The 16793-nt window shown below is 48.1% G+C and overlaps 1 protein-coding gene across 3 annotated transcripts in view; it reads left to right on the forward strand.

Annotated features, from left to right (window-relative positions):
* POLR1H (RNA polymerase I subunit H) overlaps window positions 1-16793 on the forward strand; it is a 234904-nt gene that overhangs the window by 167389 nt on the left and 50722 nt on the right. For all 3 annotated transcript variants that reach the window (XM_069604703.1, XM_069604701.1, XM_069604702.1), the window contains exon 4: window positions 13071-13180. In XM_069604703.1, the coding sequence (XP_069460804.1) occupies window positions 13071-13180 (110 nt within the window). The remainder of the gene's footprint in view (window positions 1-13070; window positions 13181-16793) is intronic.

Here is a 16793-nt window from a genome sequence, read left to right on the forward strand (position 1 = left end):
CCAGTTTCTTTCTTGCCGCCCTCAGGACTCTCAAATCTCTTATGCGCCTGTTCAACCTACTTCTCCAGACCCATTCGGATTAACTGCTGTGTCCTAGTGTATGCCGCTGATTAGTCCTCCCTGCACCACTGCTTGCATTGCGTCCCACACGATACCCAGGAGGGACCAGAGTTCCTATTTTCTCAGAAATAGTTTGTGATTACCTCGCCTGGCTCACGACACATGACCGGTCCTACAACCTCCTGGGGTGCTGTTGCTTCTCCGGCCTTCCCACAATGGACATAGCGGTGGATACCGGAGCATGGTCCGATATGTCCACAGCTCAGACACATGGGTATATGGAGCTGGAAATCAACAGGAGACCAGAGAAACCTCTGTGTGCGTGTCAGTAGAAAGAGTAATCCCTCATGAAATAATCTCCAGGCATCCACGACCTGCAATTCTCGGAGTAGAGACCTGAAGGCCGTAGCATTCTTGAAATCAGACCTGGTAGCAGGCAGGGTCTTATCCGTCAGTGGATCTGGCACCAAGTTAAGGTCGCCCCCTGTTAAGATATGCCCCTCTGCGAAGGGAAGCACCCAGGAAAGAAACTGTTCCAGGAACCTAAAGAGCCCAGTATTAGGGGCATACAGGGAAACAAAAGTGAAGGGACGCTCCCATAACACACCACACACAGAAAAAACTCCCCTGGTGATCCCGTAAGACCGTGATTTGGATATTGGGACATGTTCCCCAATAAGTATTGCCACTCCTCATTTTTTTCTTACCCCAGAGGCAAAAAACTGTTGTGGGAACGACCTGGCCCGCAACCTCTTTTCATCCTGCATGAGTAGGTGCGTCTCTTGTAGAAACCATATTGATAGGAACATCTCCCCCAACTTAAGCATACCAGATTTCCTCTTCATTAACACCTGAACATTCCACGTACCCAGGACCATCAAGTCCTCCCCCGCCAGGTCAGCTGTCGCCTCATTCAGGAGACTCCATGCCTTCAGGCCATATCCACCCCTTGGGCACTTTTTTCCACCACCCCCACAGTTGCACATGTGATCCAGCCTCTTTCCTACAATAAACATTGGAAATATAAAACCACCCCCACCCACCCCGGAATTCATCCCCAACTGCTAATTGTGCTCTAATTGGAGCGATAGTTGAACATTTCCTAAACCAACAGGAAATCGATTTGGAAGGCAATATAACACCCCAAAAATGTACCTCCCTACCCATTGCTACTAAGAGCTCATGCCTGGTTACCAGACCCAGGGCAACAGACCCCACTCATATTATAAACCTTACCCTCTACTCAGGTTCTCACTCCAACATACCCATGGTCCCGCACAACACCTCATGTCTTCCTGGCGGGCTCCTTCATCTTTCCCTCACCCCCCTCCATCTTCATCCATTTCCGTGAAGTTGCAGGACCCGCACCTGTGCCCACCCCCTCATGCTCGGGTGTACTCGCCTTAACCTCCCCAGGATTCATCAAACCTTTGGCCTCTCCTCGTCCGGATGATCCATCGTCTGTACTGATGAGAGGTGGAGCGCAATGGAAAACCCCGGTCTATAAAGGACCCCCTTACTATGCAGCCACTGGACGGAGCGCTCTTCGTTTTGCCAAGGTTGTGGAGGCCAAGTCTTGAAACAGCGAGATGGACATGTTTCGGAAGGTAATGCTTGCCAAAGGCCGAGCATTCGCCACTCTACGCTCCTTCACCTGGAAAAAATGGACCCTTGCAAGAACATCTGGGGGCCTGTCTGGGGCAGAGGAGTTCCTGGACCTGGTGCAATGGGTTCGGTCTAGTCGATTGGTGGAATCCTTCTGCAGCTTCAGTAAAGATCAAAAAAGGTCTGCCACAAAACCTGTGAGCTTGTTGTCTCCTATCCCCTCAAACTCCCTGAATCTGGATATAATTCCTGCAGGAACGATGCTTGTCTGCGTGCCTTTAAGGCCTCCAGTCTGTTAGAGCATTCACTCGCCTCATAAGATTTCTCACACAACGTGTCCTCCACCTCAGACAGTCTGTTCAGCCTGAGTTACCCTCTTGTCCGGGGCAAGGATCTTGTGTGAGAGTTCTTCTATGCTCTTGTGGATTTCCTTGCGTATTTCCACCAACAGGTCCTGAAGATCCCATTTGGTAGTCACTTGTGCAAGCATAGCCTGAAGGGGTTCAGCTCTGTTGACCTGGGCAGTAACCACCTTAGTACGTTAGTTTTTTTCGGCAGGTTGCAGCATTGTGCAATCCCTGTTTCCCCTGCTTGGGCGTTTTTGCGATCGCGGCAGTAAATCCAAGCAAATACTGGATCTTACATAGGCCTTCCCCAGTTGGAGAGGCCGTTCCCAAGAGTCTCCCAAGTGTGTCACAGGGGATAGCGCTGGGGAGAATGAAGCCGAAGGGAGGCACACCTAGCTTACGTCAACTTGTCCTCTACACCCATCAACAAGATCACAGATTCTCAGTATGGACCACCACCACACGGGAGCAGCATGCATTCAGGAGCTTATTGTTGTAGCTACAGAGGAGGTCATTCTACAAGCCTGTAGCCATCACTGCTTCTTATGTGGCCTCCAACGTAAAGTGCAGACTGCCTGCTCAATCACCTGCAGGGTGTTGCCGTTCACTCAGGAGTTGCGTGTGTTGTGTGTGAGGCCAGACTGTCCTACCTTGGGAGGTAAAGTAGAGCTGCTGCCAGCAAGACGGCCAGTCATTAAGGTTGAGTGACCGCTCCTCCAGCTCTACAGGTGGGCACAGTCACAGCCGATCACATTCCGGCCCACCTGGAGCACTATGCAGCGCCAGAGGGACCGGGAGGAGGCACAGAGCCAGGCTCCCAAATGCTGGGGCACGTCGCTCCTTCAAGGCGAGTCCGCAGCGCCTTACAGGCCAGGAAACCACCACAGTCACCACTGTGGCCCGGGTCCTCGACTACGCCGGCGTCTGACACTGCTACCAGGTCTCTTACAGCATCGGAGGGTCTGCTTGTCTCCATACATTTTAGTGGTGGCTCCTGAAAGCTCGCGTCAAAGCGGCAAGGCCCGCCAACAATACCCCAACCAACTCTGTGCCAGCGCCGCATCCTAGTGCTGCAGGCCCCTGATCCGCTGCCACCTCCTCGTCTGCAAGCTCCAGCCCAGGCACTCATCAGCGGATGCGCACCCAGCTGGCAGGCACCACTGGTCGCCTCTGCTCCGCTGCTGCCTCAGGAACCTCTCCACCGGGGCAGCAGGCCCCTCACAGTACGGCGAGGTCCGGGAGTGCTATTTTGCAGACAGCCGGCCCGCCAACCATCTTGCCCGATCCTCGGGCAGCATCCACCGACCTGCGATAGAAAAACTCAGTTTGAGAGTGGATGCTCACCAGCTCGTATCTGTGCATCCTAGCGTCAGTGCAACGCCGGGAGAGGAGTACTTAGCAGTTCTTGCCCTCCCCAATCAGTGGCTCTTAGGGAGCCAACTTTACCGATGATGCTCAGCCATGCCCAACACGGTAGCAGCCTACCTCCCGTACAAGTAAAGGGGAATACATATTTATTGGCTGTTTTTGGTGTACCTTGCTGTGTACTTGTATATCCCATCAATATGGAGCACTATTTACCCCATTTATTTGACACAGACAAATTGTTACCGCTCCCACCATCTCTGATCTACTAACCTCAGATATCGCCTGGTGCAACGACTGGTTAAATTAAGAGCTTTGCGTAAAAACGTATGTTGCTGAAGATTGAGGCAAGAGAAAGCAAGACATTGGCATAAATCACTGTTCAGCAGTACATCTTGCTTATGAACCCTGCCTAGACCCGTTTAAGGAACCAGTAGAAAAAGCCATTTTGTTCCAAATTAGGACCCATAATCTACCACAGTTTAGTGTGACCTCAAAATGGAGCAATATTTAATCTGACTCCACCCGCTTGTGCCACAGCAGGTTAGAGGAAACTTTCCTTTACTTTTTCTTTTCTGCCTGATGTGTGCATAGTTAGCTTATTTTTTACTATTTTAAGAAATGCAGCCTTTAGACTGGCCCAAGTAGCACCATTTAACCTCTTGGTTCTTACTGAAAGACTGGTTGCCATGTTCGTTCTGTACTTACTAAATCAACTCTACGAGAGGGAGCTGGCTGTCATGTACAGTCTGGCAATACGTGTTGTACTGACTACCAGAATTTCAGCGCAATGCTTGAGGCTGGTGTTTCAAATAAAATACAGGATTAGAGTGACACAAGGTTTGTTATTTCTGTGTCAGATACAGAAACGGGATCACCACATGTAATTCATTGTTGCACCTAGATAAATGGTTTGATTCTGTGTCCTGATTGGTCACTGGTAGCCACCATCAGTCCAGGACTTTGAATTGAAATGGTTGCAACCACAACCCAAGAGCAATCCAAAGAGTTTTTGCATAATTTATTTATTGTTCACTTGTTAGGCGCGTTCGTATACAGGAAGCAAATACTGTTTCAAAACGCCCACAGGGCAACAGGGAGGGGACAGGGGATGAAGGCAATGTAATTACAGCAATGTTAAACAATTAAATACAACAAAAAGAAGAGACAATGGGGAGGGCGAGACAAACCCATTGTGCCATGTGAGTGTTAAGAATGTGCAAGTGCAGAGGGGAGAGAGGTATGGGATAGGTGCTGTGGTGCTCATGGAGAGCAGCACGTGACATGGTATTTGTATTTATGCAATTTTATATAGCGCTTTAAGCCAAAGCGCTTTACATGAAACTAGAATACATAAGCTATAAAGTACAAGTCATGAGTCAAGTAACCAAGAACAATATTCAGAACAATTTGCCAGGATCATGGGAATGAAACATGTGTGGGATTAAGCAATCAAGGAAAATAGTTGAGAGCAGTCAAGAGGGAGATTGAAGTAGGTGGGATTTTAAGGAGGTGCGCAAGGAAGAGAGTATAAGGTGATGGAGCAGATAGGGAGAGAAGTCCAGTGGAGTGGGACGAGGAGCGGGAAGGGGGGGCATGGTGCAGGTGAGACAGTGAGAAGGAAGTGATCAGCAGAGCGGTGTGGGCGAGAGGGGAGTAGAATGAGAGGAGGGAGGAGAGGTAGGGAGGGGCGGTAGGGAGGGGCGAGATCATGAAGAGATTTGAAGACAAGACGGAGGAAGTTGAATTTGAGGTAGGGTGAAAGGAGAGCCAGGCAAGTATGGAGAGTGAGGAGGAGATGTAGTCGTGAGGAGAGAGGAGACAGAGAGCGGATGGCAGAGTGGTAGAGGGATTTAAGGGGGGCTAGGTGTGAGGCGGGGAGGCCAAAGAGAAGAGAAGAGATGAGCAGTAGAAGAGACGGGAAAAGATTAGGAAGGCTATTAAGAGCTATTAAGAACTTAGTGACGTGAAAGGAAAGGCAAGGCACGGGAGTTGAGATATGGTGGGTGAAGGAGAGCTTGGAGTCGAAGTGGAAGCCAAGGTTGCGGGTAGAGGCCGAGAAGGGGAGTTGAGCAGGGAGAAAGAGAATGCAAGGAGGGGGGATTGTGGGAGGAGGGCGTTAACAGGGAGGAATAAGACTTCAGTTTTATCAGTGTTATGGGTGAGAAAGTGGGAGGACATCCAGGATTTGATAGCAGTGAGGCAGGATGAGAGTTTAAGGTTGATGTCTGGAGTGAAGGAGGCGTAAAAGAGGAAGAGTTGGGTGTCTGCATAGAAGTGGTGAGAAATACGAAAGGAAGGGATGATTGGGGCTAGGAAGGAGGTATATAGCGAGAAGCGAAATGGGCCAAGAACAGAACCTTGGGGGATGCCAAAGTTGAGGGAGTGGGAAGTGGAGGTGTGGCTTCCCCAGGAAACTGCAAAGGAGCGATTGGATACGTAGGAGGAGAACCAGTTGAGGACAGGGCCTTTGAGACCAAAGTAGGAGCGAGTGTCAAGGAGTATGGGGTTGTCAACGGTGTCAAAGGCGGCTGAGGGGTCAAGAAGAATGAGGAAGAAGAGTGTTTAGAGTAGCGTGCAGTGAGGAGGGAGTTGAGGTCAGAGCAGTTTCAGTAGTGTTTGGGAGTAGACGAGGGGTTCAAAGTGCTTAGAGAGGAAGGGTAGGAGAGAGATGGGGCGAAAGTTGGAAGCCAGGAGGGAGGGGGTTAGCTGAGGTTTCTTTCAGTATAAGGATGATAGTAACATGTTTGAAGGCTGAGGGAAAGGTTGAGACAGATGTTGAAAAAGGAGGTGAGGTGAGGTAAGGTAAGAGGAAAGGGTAGATTTTGGGAATCGGATGTGGGGAGAGGGTCAGAGGGAGCTGTAGTAGGGCGAGTTTTGGACAGGAGGAGGGAGACTTCAGAGAGACTGGTGTGAAGTTGGACATTGTGGGGGGGTGGTGGGGGTAGGGGAGGGGGAGCGTAAGAAGGGGAACGTAGAATGTTTTGGCGTAGGGTGAGTATCTTAGAGGAGAATTTTTGCAAAGTCGGAGGGTGAAAGAGGAGAGGCGACGGAATGGTCGGGGATAGGAGGAGAGAGAAGACGAGTCAAGTTTTGGAAGATACAGCGAGGATGGGAAGATTGAGACTGGAGGAGGTTAGAGAAGTAGGATCGTTTGGTCGCGCTGATGCAGGAGTCATAGAGGGCGTGGTAAGAGAACTAGAAGGCTTGGTTGGCTGGTGAGTGGTGTTTAAGCCAGCGTCTTTCAAGGCATCGGAGAAGGTGGCGAATTGATAAAAGGTGTGAGGAGAGCCAGGGTTGGGACGGGTGGAAGGGAGTGAGAGGGTAAAGTTGGTCAAGACTGGAGGAGAGGGAAGAGGATAGGGTGGATAAAGCGTCATCTGCAGAGAGAGAAGAAAAGTGAGTGAGAGGGGGAAGGGAGGAGTCACAGGTGTCATAGAAGTGAGAGGGGTTGAAGTTACGGAGGTTGCGTCGGGTGAAAGATGAAGGAAGAGGGAAAGTAGAGATGGGGGTGAGGGAGAAGGAGAGTAAGGCGTGGTCAGAAAGGTAGTTGGGGAGGTTAGAAACGGAGGAGGCAGAGAAGGAAGAGACAAAGATGAGGTTGAGAGTGGAGCTGGAAGAGTGAGTAGATGCAGTAGGGAGGGGGTAAGAAGGTAGGAGTTGAGTAAAGATGGGAGGGGGAGGATTGGTGGGTGGTGGTGGGATGGAGGTTAGTCACCAAGTACAATTAGGGGTGTGGGGCTGGGGGAAATTAGGCTGAGGAGGTGGTCCATGTCATCCTAGAAGGATGTGAGGGGGCCGGGTGGGCAGTAGATAATGAGAGAGGAAATAGCGTGGTGGGAGGTGAAGATTTTATATAGGTATTCAAAAGAGGGGAAGACTGGGAGAGGGAGTGGTGGTAGATAGGCAATTGGGGTGATGGAGAAGACCAATACCACCTCCACATGAAGAAAGGTAAGTGCAACCCTAGTGGTGGAGGGTGACAGCTGGGATGACAAGATGTGGGCCGTCGGGCCCCTGAGGATGCATAAGGGCCCTGCACACCAGTCAAGCTACTGTACGATTAGCAGAGTAGAGGGGGAGGGAAGGAAGAGGTAAAGAGGAAGGTCGCAAGGCTTTTCTTGAACTTAAGGAGGTCCTACTCAAGATGAAGAGGGAGGGGGATGCTGTTCCAAAGAAGGGAACACTGGATTGCTGTGGAAAGCAATCAACCACATGCTCTCTGTTTAGCAAATCGCATCAGACGCAAGGAGTTGGTGCCAGAGGAACACAGTTGTCTACAGGGGGAGTATTTAGTCAGAAAGAGTGCAGATAGTGGTCCCTGGCCCCAGACAGCCTTCTGGATAATGCATAGGGATTTAAATTTAATCTGTGCTGCGATCCTGAGCCAGTGGAGACTTGCTGCCCTATTCTGGATCATCTAGAGGAGTCGCAGAGTGGACAATGGTAGATTAAGGAGGCTATTGCAATAGTCGAGCCTCGAGAGATCCACAGCCCGGGTAACATTGAGTCACTTGGGTAAGGTGAGGAGACGTAGAATTCCTCCCAGAAGGAAAAGCTGAAAGTAAGACTTCTTGGCAATGTCCTGAGTATGAGGGAGGAAGGAGAGCGAGGAGTCGAAAATGACTCTGATGTTTCTGTCTTCCGAAGGGCCAGAGTGAAGGGAAGAAGTCGGGTGCCAGGGTCCCAATAGGGAGGATCTATGATTTGCTGGTGTTGTGGCAACGATTATTAGAATTACACCAGGCCTGGATGGCTGAGAGGCAGTCTGGGATGAAGGAGGGTGCAAGGGCTCTTGTAGGAAGTTTGAAGAGTTGTTTCAACAGCATAGTACTGGAAGTTGGGGCGGAAGGAGAAAATGAGGCATGCCAGCAGAGTAAGGTAGATGTTAATGAGCCATGGTGAAAGAATGGATCTCTGGGGGACGCCACAGGTGGAGGAGGAAGTTGGGGCGGAGAAGGTGCCCAGTATGACTTTGAAAAAGTGGTCAGTGAGGAAGAAGGTAAGCCAGTCCAGTGCCGCTCCGAGATACCAAGGGTGTCATGGAGCCTTTTTATGAGGATGGAGTGGTTCACTCTGTCAAATGCGGAACAGAGATCAAGGAGGATGAGGACAGCAGGGGCGTTGTAGTCGAGGGATGGAAACAATTCCTCACAGGTGTTCAAAAGAGCAGTTTGTGCCTCTGGCTGCTCTGAATCCAGACTGATGGTCATGAAGACCGCCAACCAGTTCAGTGTGGGAGTGAAGGTGGGGATAGGGCTAACTTCTCAAGCAGTTTCTCCAGGAAAGGGGTGATGGAGATGGGGCAATATGTGGCCGGGCAGGAAGGGTCTGCTGACAGTTTTTTAAGGAGGGGGCGCACAAGGGAGTGCTTGAGGGAGGATGGAAAAGAACCAAAGGAGTGGCTACAAAGATCAGCGAGAGCAGGGGCGAGAGGAAATGTTGTCCTTGATGGTTCTGGATGAGCAAGGGGAACCATGTTTGAAAGAGAACTTCATGGAGTTGAGAACTCTGGTGACCTCTTCTGGAGAGACAGAGGCGAAGGAGAACAGAGGAGGGTGAGTGGTCAGGGGAGGAAAGAGTGCATGACAAGGTTGTTCAGTATGTCCTGAGTTTTGGAGGTGAAGTGAGTGGCGAGTGCATTGCAAAGGGCCTGGGAAGGAGTAGGGGCAGAGGATACTTCGGATGGGTTGGCAAGTTCCCTGCAGATTTTGAAGAGTTCAGCCATGTTGTTGGATGCACCCTATACTCGGGCCTCAATGTGGGCCCTTTTCTTGCACGAATAGTGTCTGTAATGCCTTTGGATCAGGTGGTAGACAGTTTGTCAGAGGGTGGACCTGAAGTTTGCCACTTCCGTTCCGCAGCCCTGCACTTCCTTTTTTGTTTCCAGTTCGGTGTCGTACCTGGTGTTATGCTTGGAGGCAAGTTCAGGCGGATCATCTATTTATTTATTGTATTTATATAGCACACAAGTACAGTCTTGGGCAGCATGACATTGGTTACATCCAGTTAATTATAGACTCATGACTGGGGCAGCGATGTCAAGGGTGTTGGTAATGGAAAGGTGGAGGTTGCTGAGAGCAGAATCAGAGGTAAGGCCAGGGGAAATGAAGGTGGAAGTGAAGGCAGCAGCTGCTCGTTTCGTCGGATGGATGTTCGTGATGGAGGTTTGTGTGCATTTGGAGCAGTTGTCACAGGGCCATAAGGACCCAGGTGGAGGAGAGAAGAGAGGGGTCAGACCAAGGGGGAGGGGTGACCAAAGGAGACGAGAGAGGGAGGTCGGAATGGATGATGGCTTTCAGCGTGTCTGGCAGAGTGGGTTGGACCATATGGAAGAATGGAGAGGGATAGGGAGGTGCAGAGGTCAATGAAGAGGGTGGTTACTGTGCATGGGGTGTCTAAATGGATGTTGAAGTCACCCAGGAGTAGCAGGTTTGAGGTGGTACTGAGTAAGGAGGAACAGAAAGCAGCCCGCTCAGAGAGAAACTGAGAGGAATCGCCTGCAGGCCGTTAAATGGTAGCAATGGTCATGGTGGAGGAGGGCGAGGATGACCAGTTTGGGTAGTAGGCTCTCAAAGGACGAATGGAGCTTAGTTGGTTGGATGGAAGAAGGAATCCACTTGGGGAACATTAAGGCAACCCCACTGCTAGCCCATTGAGGTCGATGCTTGGAGGTGATCTTAAAGCTGTTGGGTAAGAGCGAGGCAAAGGAAGTGACTGAGCTGGCATTGAACCAAGTCTCAGTGAGTGTGAGTATGTCAAGGTCCGTGTCTTCAAGGAGAGGGCAAATGTCAGCAGAGTGTTTGTTCACTGTGTGTGCGTTGAGGGTCACCAGGTGGAGACGGTCACTGCCGTTGAAAGTTATTTGAGGTGGAGTACAGGGGTGTGGTATTTCAGTCTGAGGGGGCAGAGCAGGGGGGGAAATAAGGGGAGTGGCAGGAGAAGGAAGGAAGTTGATGAGAGACGGCAGGATCTGGTCAAAGAGCAAAGAGGAGGCGGTTGGCCTGAGGGCCTTGAACCAGGATTGTGCCTGTGAGGTAGACATTAATGCAGCAGCAAGATAAGAAGTCCGCCAAGAGGACCTCCCACTTGGTGCCGCAATAAATGGTAGTGGAAGAGTAAGGGGAGAGAGTAGAGATGAGAAGTCCATAGGTCTGGAGATGGGACAGATACAATTATGTCAGTGAAGATTTCTCTAAAGGATGCACTGACATAGGTGTCTGCAATTGGGAGGCCAGGGTTTGCAGCAAAGATGTCTTTTGTTTATGCTTTTTCCGTCCATATTTTGTGAGACGGGGTGGATAGGTGATAGTGTAGCAGTTGGAGTAGATTGGAGAGTGCCATCTCAGAGCAACAGGAAGGAAGTGGGAGGCAGAGAGAGAAGAGAGAAGAGGGAAGGTGGGATGCTGCAGTGCACAGTTCTGACCTTAACTCACAGGTGGCCAACAGTCCCAAGAACAATGCAGGATGTGAGCACACCTAAATTTGATTTTCTTTTTTGAAGTTACAAGTATTGCAGCACAGCAGTATAGAAGTCGGAGCAGTGGAAGTGAGAGCTCAGGAAGGAAAGACAATGTTAGAGTTTGTATCCATGAAGTACAAACAAGTGCCAGCTGAGATAGAGCAATGTGACTTGTATTTATTTATTTTTTATTTACATTTGTAAAGAGCACAACTTCCCTCAGGCATCGTGGCGCTGTTAAGAAGGCTTACTTGGTTACATAAGAGCTTGTGAAAAAAACAGACTTGGTGACAATAAGTGCTATCAGAGATGTACAGATTGCTTGATCCAGTTGGAGGGCAGCAATAGCATGCAGTGCCTAGGGACAATGTAGGTGGCGCAGACATAATGCAGAACCCATCTTGAGGGCAACAAAATAATATCGAACAAAGTCATTTAAGGTTCGTTGGCACATACATGATACACAGTCCTATCTTAAAGGGTGGCAACATTATACAATGCAAGATCATTATAGGTTAGGTGTCAGACATGATACACAACACCATCTTAACGGGTGGCAACATTACGCAGTGCAGGTCATTCTAGGTTAGGTGGCACAGACATGATATACAACCCCATCTCAAAGGGTGGCAACATTATGCAATGCAAGGTCCACACGGGCGACCAGTGGGGTGGGGGGCTCATTCTCACACACAAAAAGGGCATGGGGTGGGTGGCGTACCGTGGTGGACATGGGTAGACTGGGCCTTTGTTGGTCTTAGTTGGTAATGGCCGCCTCCGGTTGCCTTGATTGGCTTAAGGGACAGATTGCAACCAATGGGATGGGGGGGAGCCGAGCCTGGCCCAGGCAACAGCAGATTGGGTGAGAGGTGGTGTGGCCATGTTAGGAAGGCCACAAGCACAATGTGGAAGTATGCACGGAGCCTGCAAAGTGGCAGAAAGATGTAGAAAAATTACAGTTTCCCCATAATGCAGCATCTCCGGTGGGACATCTTAAATGTACAAACATTATTTTCGAGTTTGGGTGGTCCGATGTAAACATCACAGAAAATAATGTTGCGCCATTGTGCGCATCATAGATAAGCAGTGGCTTACCCAGAGAAGCAAAAGATGTTTGCAGGAAGCTTCATCTGGCCTGCAAGAGATATCCCAGGCGTCGTTACCACAGTCGGGGCAAGAGGAAGTGAAGAGGAGACCATGGAGGGGCATCGTTGTGGGCCTTAGTTGGTGATGGCCGGCTCCCACTTCCGGTTGCCCTGATTGGCTTAAGGGCCAGATAGCAAACAATGGCAGGAGTAGCACAGGCATAGAGTCAAGGAGGGATGAGGCAGGCAAACAGTCAGAACTCGCGTAATAGCAGAAGGCGGGTTGCCATAGTCCAAGGGCGTGTGGACGAAATACCAGCATCTTCGCGCATTCTTTGCCTCTGGTGTGTACGGGGGCCCGCAAAGCCTAGCAAGGCCCGGACAGACACAGACAGGGCCTTAAATGTGGGCCTGATTAAACTAGTCTTAAGGAAGGATTGACTCCATTGCACCCAACATCACCCTGACGCTGTTGTCTGCCTGAAGAAGGCTGAGTCATTGTGTGACTGGATCCATTGTTGGAGTAAAATTGTGAACAATTGTTTGCCAATTATATTGTGGCACATTCATGTAATGCCCTAAACTATACAAATGGAGTTGGTGTAAAAATAGTCCTAATATGGTTACAATATGTTGATTCTCTACAAGATTTTGTTTTTTAAATAATAGTTTGCTGCTAATTTGTTTGTATCTATTTGCATAATATTGCTTTTTGTGTGTGTATGTTTTTGGGGATGGGTTTCAATGCGACGGTTGTGAAAGGTATGGGAGGCGTCTTTATTTCATTTGTTTCTTGTGCATTATTTATTCTGTTTTTTGATTAACTTCAGTGTTTTCTAGTACATTGAAAAGATTTATGAAATTTCTACTGATAAACAACGGTTATACTGAATACATTTCAACAATGGATTGAATTGATTTTAAGTGTTCAATGTTTCTAAGAATGAATTAGTCATGCAATAAATAGTTTCGAGGTCCATGTTTTGTGATCGTTTACATTCTGGCAATGCGTCATGTTGTCTAAAATGTTTCAGCAATGTCTTTTTTTATTTGTGCATGTATCTTTTTGAGTGTGATATGTTTCTTTTATGAAGTACTTTCTTTGAAATAAAGATTCTTTTGATTTTGATGTTTGTGTTGTTTCAGATCGACAGAAAGTGCTCCAGGTGTGGCAATGAGGGGATGGTGTACCACACTCGTCAAATGCGGTCAGCAGATGAAGGGCAGACTGTGTTCTACACCTGTACAAAGTGCCGGTAAGAAAGTATGCCTTACCTCCGTTTGTAGTCTTTTACCACCTACAATGTTTGTGCTTTCCACTTTTCCTTCATTCGTATTTGTTTAAAACATTGAAGTAGCTGTTGGGAAGTATTCCAAGTGTTAATCGTACATTATCTTTTCTTATTTGATTGTATGTACTTGTGTAGTAATTGATTGTTTGATGCATTTTTTTAAAAAATTTGAATAAACATGTCTGACTGACTTTTCTTATTCAAAATGTTTTATTAACGTTTTCTTGTTATAAAATACAATTAAACCACAAAATGCACAGAATAATAGGAAATCAATGTAAACAACCATAACCCCCCCCTTCACTCAGTTCCCCGTCCACCAGAGTACAGAATTGATAGCATAAGACAACATCCAAGAATAGTGGACTCCGAAGGAGGTGAACATGAGTAATTTAAAAATCCACATGCTATATAACGCGTTAGGCAACTTAAGCCTGCTTGTTGTTAACATAGTCCAAAAAAACACCCCAACCAGTACAATACAATGGAAGACTTAATTGTCTACAAAATAAGTATAGACAAAATCTATGTGAACGATTCACTTACCCTAGGAGGATGTATTGGCTTCCAATGCAAAGCGATAACAATTTAAGACCATTTTGAGATCACTTCCTTATCTCGTCTAGAAATTAGATTGTAAGCTTGGAGGAAATGTTACCAGTAAGCACAGCATTGTGGCCAGAGGTACTTTTATTTTAACAATTGTGTTGATTTCATACAGTCTATTTTTCCTAATATTTCGAAAGCTTGGGAAAGGGCCACAAATAAGTAGTTAAGTACCTGGCCATATATAACCTCACCAGAAAATACCTGTTATCTGCTGTGAAATGTTTAGTGTGGTCAGGGGTTGGGTATCATCTTGTAAGATTTATGGCATATTCTGACTTTTCTGAGCTAATAAAAGAATGCTTTGAATTTTTCCAGATATGTTTTCAAGGGTCCTAACAAAGTTTATTATCTAGATATCTGTTCGTATACAACGGGAGTCCTGACGCCTGGTTGATCAAAAGAATCTTAAAGTTGCGGGAAATCAGTACCTTAGTTGACACCATGCAACAACGTCTCTCAAATCTGGTCAACAGGCGAATGGCCCCTTCCCGGATATCCTTTTCCATAAACCAGTGACATACACCTTGCATGCAGTGTGTCCAGTGGGTGATGCCTGAATACAACATTTTTGCTGATGGAGCACTTTCTCCTTCTAAGATGGTCGCCCGGCTCCTGCATTGAGCACTAATACCGCATTGAGCCTGCCTGCAACGGTGCTGTATAAGCACTGAGGCATCTATGGCAGCTTTTGTGTGATCTGATTGGAGGGCTCAGATGAAAAACCAGCTTTGAATCAGGCTTGCCGGCGTCCCCTAGCAAAGGCCCCCATATAAGGCCCTTTGCCTGTCTGGGCCTCTTCGGGTTCTCCGGTGCCATGGTCACAGCTCATATGCCTCTTTTTGCTCCTGTGATTCCGTCTCGATGCACATCCAATCTTGATCTGTTTATCGCACTTGCTGCTACTTTTTCTGTTCTCCCCATGCTATAAGCTAAGGAGGCTCCTCCCTCCCTCTTCCGTTTCTCCTTCTTTCCTCTCTTCTTTACCATCCTCGCCTCTGTGTTTCAAATTCTTTCCTTTTTTCTTACTCCCTCTCTCCCTTCTGCCACTTCACTCTTGCCTGTCCCTGCCTCCTCCCGTTTCCCTGAGCATATCCGTTTTATCGTGCTGCCCCCCTCCACCGTTACTCTCCTACCCCTCTCTCATGTCTTTTCTGTCGGGTTCAGACTGTTCCTGGGTTGGGGTACTCTGCTACCTCTCGTCTTATTGCCCTCCCCCAGTCCTTCCCTCGCTTCACTCATCCTCATTTTAGTGGTGTCCTGTGGTTTCATTCCTCCTCGTATCTCTTTGCATCTTCTACCAGCCCTTTTTTCTTAACTGCTCTGTCATTCCTCTCTATAGCGGCCCTCTGAGTGTTGTCTCCACTTCACTCGGCTGCCTGTAACCTTTTAGACTGTACTTCTCTCCCCACCGTTTCTCAGTCTCCTCACATGCTGTGTCACACTCATTTTCCCGAGCAGCCTCTCTGTCCCTTCGCTCTACCACCCTCTCCTCTTTTGCCTGCCTCTGCATCTGCCGCCTTGTTCTTCGAGCTGTGCATGGCTGCTTGGCTCCTTCGGTCTCCTTCTACCCTCTTGTGTCTAGCACGGCCTTCTCATGGCGAGTCTGGGCGACACCCAGCCTGCCTGCGCCTTCCGGCCTCTGGGCTCACCTTGTCCGTTCGCCTGTCCTGCCTCTTGTCCCCCGGCAGTCATGGGTGAGTTGCCATTGTCCTACGTCCTATCACCTGATAGCAGTCAATTGCTTTTGGTTCACAGTTTCTAGTGGGTCCCATGCCTTAGCATGCCTGATGTAGCCCCAGTGCCTCCTTAAGTGTTTTGTCATTGTTTCCGCATTTCTACACTGTGGCTTTTGCCTTGGCCTGACTTGCCCCAGCCTGTGCTTTGTCTTGCATTCGCCTTCCCTCGCCCACTGACTGTCCCTGCATACTTTTGTATTTCATCCTACCTACCTGCAACCACTGGTGACTCTGCATCCTTGATATGTTTTGCATTATGCTGTGTTTTGCAGCTAGCCTACCTTCTACTAATGTTGGACTTTGTAACCCTGCCATGTTTGGCATCTTGCCTACATGTGGCCACTGATTGAATCTTTTTTGTGTTTTGCATTTTTTGACCATAATGTAACTTCTGGTCTCCCTTTTCGCAGCTTGTGCCGTGTCTTACACGGTTTAGCTGTGTTCATACTTGCATGCCTGATGTAGCCACTCATTCTATGAGGTGAGGCTTTTCCAGGCTGCTGTCACTCACACCGGCCTGTCACTATTGCATTTCTGTCATCCTTAATGCATTTTACATACTTGTTCCCGCACTTATTAACTTGTTTTGTTTTTATGTACCTCCCACTGGGAGATTGGCATAATGGAAGGAGACACAGACAACAGATTCAATATAACAAAAAGCTTTTATTAATGAAATTATCAGTATGGAGTAAGGCCTAACTGGCCCTCTGCTAAGGTGGGATTTCCCTACCTAAAGAAAGTAAGGAAAGTCTTTGTCAATATGTCCAACAGTAAAGTCTCTGTGCCCAACACTGTTACTTGCCCTCACAACTAAACCAGAACAATGTATTGGGATGTCAACTATAAACTAAATAGTGTTCCAAAAGTAAAGTTCTGAGCTATTTCCAGCTCTGGTTTATGCTTCAGCTGCTCTTTTCCCAATGTCAATACGTTCTTTACAATGTTCCATGTATCTTCTTATGTACTTGAAGAAATAAAGTTCAACACTTTTTTGTAAAGGTCAAAATGCCCTTCCCAAAGTTCAATGCAATTTCAGAGCAATATATCCCAGGGTTCCGTTCCCCATGATCAATATAACAAGAGGACTCAAAAAGAAGTATCTTGGAGCTTTAGCTTCATATTTTAACAGTTCTTTACAATTTAGGGTGCCCTTCCCAAAGTCTGACATACACCAATGGTTGGTTTCTTTCTTCCACAACAGCAAAATTCCTTATTAGCATATAGGGGTT

This window comes from Ambystoma mexicanum, chromosome 1p (assembly GCF_040938575.1).
Source record: "Ambystoma mexicanum isolate Mex_15411 chromosome 1p, UKY_AmexF1_1, whole genome shotgun sequence".
Lineage (NCBI taxonomy): Eukaryota > Metazoa > Chordata > Amphibia > Caudata > Ambystomatidae > Ambystoma > Ambystoma mexicanum.